Source organism: Cricetulus griseus, chromosome X (genome assembly GCF_003668045.3).
Source record: "Cricetulus griseus strain 17A/GY chromosome X, alternate assembly CriGri-PICRH-1.0, whole genome shotgun sequence".
Classification (NCBI taxonomy): Eukaryota; Metazoa; Chordata; class Mammalia; order Rodentia; family Cricetidae; genus Cricetulus; species Cricetulus griseus.
In genome coordinates this window covers 122,990,544-122,996,543 of record NC_048604.1, presented here as the reverse complement: position 1 = coordinate 122,996,543, position 6,000 = coordinate 122,990,544, and the positions used below count along the sequence as shown (strand labels likewise).

Genomic DNA, 6,000 nt, shown 5'->3' with positions numbered 1-6,000 from the left:
ATAATGTGCAAACGTGACAAAAAGATTCTCTCTGTTCATCAAGGCATGTTAAGCTACATATTCAGAAAATGTTTATAAAATGAACTTATTAATGTCAGTCAAATTAGAATCTATGATACTGACATCAGACGCTGGGGCTCTACAGCTACAGTATTATAAAGCAACTTCATGAGGGAAACTTTTGACCTGGAGTTAGTTCAACATTTACACAGTTTCCTTAATTTGTTAAAACTACGCTATAAGGCTCCTCCTGCAGGGACTAGGCACGAAGGACTGGGGTTCCCTGCCATTTAGTGACCTCGTGGCCTGCAAAAAATCATGGGGTCGGGTGAACTCTTTGTTTCCCCAAGACAGAGTATGTCATGGTCAAGGATACTCTTTCTGCAATAGCTTCCTGGATGCCAGGTTAGGATTAGAGGCATGAGTCACCACAATCGATTAGAATATTGTTGTTTTGATGTTACCACGTTTCTAAAATAAGATTGAGTATTTTTGAAAATTTTAGCAATTAAGCAAGCCTGGGATATAGAGGGGAAGAAAAATAAGAGAACTGTACTTCATAATCATAACAAAGGCTCCCCATTTATGTAACTGCCAATTATACTTTAGAACCTTAATTGTCATTTTAACAAAAGTCTCATGTTATCCTTTTAACAATCTTTTAATGTTTAAAGATACTGAATTCCCAAAACATACCCTCTCATCTAACAATTCTTTCCTAATTTGCCAATCTCTCTACTGAATGTTTCCCATTAGCTTCCACTGTTATTTCTCATTTTAATTTAAAATATGAACAAAACCAAACTCTGAATTCTATTTCTTCTTTAGCTACACCCTCCCTTATGTGCATAAGCTACATGATTGTAAATGTCCTACAGGAACTATCCATATTTGCTTGCCACTCCAGCATTATCTACCCTTTCAGCTTGAAGCCAACTACACAATTAAGCTTTAACCTACAACAATCCACTGAAACTGTTCCTAGTCAAAAGTTCCTAGCAAATACTTGGACTTTGTAGGTCATCTAGTATAACACAATATCTGTTTATCTTTATTCTATCCATTCAAACTGCAACAAACACCACCCTTAGCTCCAGGATACTAGAAAGGAAGAAGCAGAGGGAAATGCACACCACAGGTTGTGGTATGGATTTTGCATGCATTTACTAATTTCCCAACCCCAGCAATGTCACCTCAAATGATACATCTCTAGATCACTCTACTGGATTGTGGTGGTTTGACTAAGAATGGCCTCCATAAAATCATAAATTTGAATGCTTAGTCACCAAGGTATGACACAATTTAAAAAATTAAAGGGACTGGAAGGTGAGGACTTGGTGAAAACATGCCACTGGGAAAGGGCTCTGACATTTCAAGAGCACAAGCCCGACCCAGTAGCTCTCTCTTCTTGCTGTCTATGGATCTAGGTGTAGAACTCTTCTCAGCTATCATGTTTGAGTGGGTGCTGCCATGATCCCCACCATGAGGATTATGAACTAAACCTCTGTAAGAAAGCCCCAGTTAAATATTTCTTTTCTAAAAACTGCCATGGTCACAATGTATCTTCACTTACTAAGACATGGATCTGAAGGCATTATTTGATCAAGCCCTTCTACTCCTCAAAGCCGAATACCTCTTCAATTTCTTGCCTGGCAAATTACAAAAGAACCTCATGATTCAATTTTGAATTATTTTCCCAATCTATTCCCACCCCTTTGTATTCTTACCCAGTCTCAATTGCTCTTCTAGCTTACCAAGATAAGTTTAAAATTAGACTCTTTCTCACGCTCCATTTTGTTTTTTTTGTCTCTTCTCATACTCATTCTATCTATATCCAGATGTTGATCACTATTTACTACTACAAAACAAGGCATTTTGCTTATTAGGCCACTATAAATTAGAAGTGGATGGGGCATTATGCAATTTATTTTCTTCTTCATTGGTAAATCTCCCAGATTATCTCCATCTGTGGAAGTACTACCAAGGAAAGAAAATATATACATATATGCTGAATTGAAACATAGCAATGACATTGCAGGACTATGTAATTCATATAAAAATAGTTTCTCAAACACTTAACATGCACACACCAAATAAAGACAAACTATTACATGAAAAGTCAACAAAGCAGTTAGACTTTCTACTACCTGAGTGGAGTTAGATAGTTGGTTGTTTTTCCACGGCTCCTCTGTGCTGCTGGTCAGGTTTGTGCGGTTATGAGGTAGAGTGGGTGCGTTTCGCTGCAGGTAAGGCACGTTTCCATTATTTCCACTTCCTGTTACGTGATTATTGCCTATCGAAATAGTGTCTGTACTTCCTGGTGTTCTTGATGTGCTACAGGGAACTTGGCCTGCAGAAAAGGGTCCATTGGCCAAAGCCTGTCCAGGACAGGCAGGGCGGACTCCAGGCTGAGAGACGCTAGGCATTCTGGCCAGAGCAAGCTGTGACTGCTGGCCAGAGACTGAGTTTGTAGGCAGTGATGAATCAACTGTTGGCCCATTAGGAATTCCGGTAGGCCGAACCTGTGCAACTCCTGTTTGTCTCATCTGCAGGTAACAAATGAAAAGCGAATGAATGCAATCGATATAGTCCATACAGGACAGACTCAGAATATAAAAAAAATGAACAATCATGGGCTCAAATCTGATCCCAACATTTCATTTCAAAAAAGAAAGGAAAGGAGGGAGGGAGGGAGGGAGGGAGGGAGGGAGGGAGGGAGGGGGAGGGAGGGAAAAAATCTGTTTATTTATATGAAAGCTGTCCAGGAAAAGTAGAAATATGTTTTATGTTAGGGAAACATCTTGCTAGTAATGACATAAAACACAGTTGAAACCTATGGAAAACTCTGGAATTCATAATTCTTCAAGATGAGTCTTGAAGAATTTTTTTCTTCTAAGATGAGTCTAGCGGTATAAGCCTGTAATCCCACCTATTAAGGAGGCTGAGGAAAAAGAATCTAAACTTCGGGCTAGAGAGATGGCTCAGAGGTTAAGAGCACTGCCTGCTCTTCCAGAGGAACTGAGTTCAATTCCCAGCAACCACATGGTGGCTCACAACCATCCGTTATGAGATCTGGTGCCCTCTTCTGGTGTGCAGATATAGATGGAAGCAGAATGTTGTATACATAATAAATAAATAAAATCTTTAAAAAAAAAAAAAAGAATCTAAACTTCAACGTCAACTCAGACAACTTAGACATTGTCTGTGTGTGCTGGGTGGGGGTTGAGGCTGGAGCAGAGGGCAGGTCAGGACACAGGACAGTGGTAGCTCCTGTAACATGTACAAGACCCAGAGTCCAAGCTTGAGTAAATAACCATCATCATCATCAAAACAGAAAATCTATAGTATGACAGATCCTCTAAAATAGACATATCGTAAAATAAAAGAAAAAATTAAATAAAAATTCTGAAGCCATATAAAACCTTAACTAGGTTTAGTATATCTTAGTAAGCATGACAGAACACAAATGAAATACCATAGACTTAAATAACAAAAAAATGCTTAAAATAAATCATTAGCTGTTGTTTTCTTAAAAACTCCACTTCCTAGTATTTTAATTAGCACAGATCACAAAATTCTACCAACTATAAGCAGACATAAGTATGGGTGAGTTCTAAAACGATGCTATAGTCAATATAAGTATAGAAAATCCTATCAAATTTTAGAGGGAAAATGCTATACATACTTGGTGTTGTTGCATTAAGACAAACTGACTTTCCAGCTGTTCCAGCATCAGTTTCTGTGCTGGGGTTAAATTATTCCTATTTGCACGGAGCTGTTCCAAGTGCTAAGGGGAAAAAAAAAAATCTAATAAAAAAAAAAGCTAGCAAATCTATGAAACCTTTATCCGAAATAATTAGAAAAACTCAGAACCACTATCAGGTCAGACACTGATTTCTGATCAACATCAATCTAATTCAATCTTAAAGTCTTTTAAAACCAGACAAAGAACTAAGCATTCATCTGAACATGGTTTAATATGATGTGAGTTTTGGGAGAGAGGGGCATGAAATTTTACTAATACAGTAATTTTCCATGTTGATGCAGAAATGCTTCAGGCTTAAAAGATGATAAAATGCTCCAAAAAGCATTGACTGGAACAGGAAAAGTTTGAAGACACTCTTCTGAATGTCTAAAATTAATGATCAACTTAAGCAATAGTATGGTATCTATAAAAAGAAATATGATTGTTCATGTAACAAGTAGGCTGGAGATTATATATTAAATTGAGAAGGCCTATTACGGACAGTAATAGAGGTGGTCTCTTTTAAGTTCCCCTAGTAGATTTCTAGAATTCAGGGAAAGCTATACTTACAATTTAATACCTTTTAGTCCTAACACCACTACACACTGTGTCGATAGCTTTTTACCTCTTCACTTAGAGGAATCACTGTACAGCTTCTCTTTGGTATTCTACAAATGTATTAATTCTTGTTTTTTTGTGGTCATTATTAATGCAAGAATCATGATACCGAAACAGTTGATTTGATAAATGAGATGGCTACTAAGTGATTAAGGGCCAATTGTTATATAACAGTCTGAACACAATGAGAAATGAGATGATTGATGTCACTGGTGGTATAGATTGGGATTTCATTATACCACTAGGATGTTAAAATTTAAAAAGGTATCAGGTGTTTATTTCTGAAAATTTTCATTTAATATTTTTGGACCATGAGTGACTACACTTAAGTTAAATACCTTGAACATACATAACACATCTCTGCCAAAACAGGTAAGAAACAAGTAACACCAGAGAATTATTGGGGGCAGGAGGTCAGTAAGTTAGAGTAGAAGCTGAAAAAAGACTTTATAAACCATAATCTGTATTCATACTTTATACATATCAGCTTTTCCAAAAAGAGAAATAAATACAGAACAAAACTGAATTATCTTCATTATTCTGGTAAATGTGTATCATTTTTTATTATGTACTCAGTTCTGTCATTCAACTTTAAGAATTACTCAAAGTTCACTATTTATGTTACATAATTTTTCTTTACAAAATATTTTACATACCTGTAATTTCTGTGGTGTCAAACACCATGAATGATTTTGTTGCTGTACTGGAGGATGGGGCACAGCATGGCCACCACTCCAATTGTCAGAAGTATTCTAAGGAAAATTGATAAAAAGAAACATTAAAGAATATTTGGTTAAGGCAATAAGCTAACAATACCTAAGGACTAACGAAGGCTAAATGGCTATGAATTAGAATACTTACATATGAAAAGAAATAATTACATTCATTAAAATAATTTACATGCACATTAAACTTAATATTCATTAATTTTTTTAAAATGCTGATTCTGTAATAAGCCACCCCCCAAAAGCCCACCCCTAAACTATGGCCCAAAAGACTACCCTATATACCACACTATCCACTAGGTTCATTATTAAATATATTTCAATGTTGGTAAAAAGTGATGATGAAAAGTGTGCTGATACCTTAACGGCAGGGAAATGGATAAAATGATTTGATGAATGCAAATTTATCCCTACTTTATTTACTATGATTGTAAGAGTTTGGGATGGGAAAACTCAAACCTTTAACTCTTCTGATGTCCACAGATTTAAAGTAAAGGACAGGAAATGTTCAAACTGCACAATTAGAGGGCAGTTGGAGCTCCTTTTTTTGACAGGGATTTTCTATTTCTCTAGGACATATACCTTTGTTGGACTAGATGTTCTTTTCCTCTTGGCAGGACTGGACAGGTCATCTACTTGGCTAGGAGGAATCATGTGTAGTGGCAAGGACTGCTGTGAAATTGGTGTTTGACTGAGGCCTAATACAGGTTCAGTATTTGGATGATGAGGTTTACATGCCTAAGAATCACAGAAGGAAGACAAAAATAGGGTGCTATATATTCTTACTTCATTCCTTCAAATTATAAAACTTACAAGCTGTATACTTTTCAAAGTTATGTGGACATCTCTGATTGCAATTATTTAAAGTGAAAAAAATCAATGAATCATCATCAATGGAGGAAATGTGTACCT

At 36.4% G+C, this 6,000-nt stretch overlaps 1 protein-coding gene across 14 annotated transcripts in view; it reads right to left on the bottom strand.

The window, feature by feature from the left end:
• Kdm6a (lysine demethylase 6A) overlaps positions 1-6,000 on the bottom strand; it is a 138,969-nt gene that overhangs the window by 32,427 nt on the left and 100,542 nt on the right. For 4 of the 14 annotated variants that reach the window (XM_027433299.2, XM_027433300.2, XM_027433302.2 and 1 more), the window contains 4 exons: positions 5,671-5,826; positions 5,020-5,115; positions 3,686-3,787; positions 2,148-2,546 (listed from right to left, as the gene is read on the bottom strand). In XM_027433299.2, the coding sequence (XP_027289100.1) occupies positions 2,148-2,546; positions 3,686-3,787; positions 5,020-5,115; positions 5,671-5,826 (753 nt within the window). The remainder of the gene's footprint in view (positions 1-2,147; positions 2,547-3,685; positions 3,788-5,019; positions 5,116-5,670; positions 5,827-6,000) is intronic. The other 10 variants (XM_027433303.2, XM_027433306.2, XM_027433308.2 and 7 more) reach the window with 3 other exon arrangements.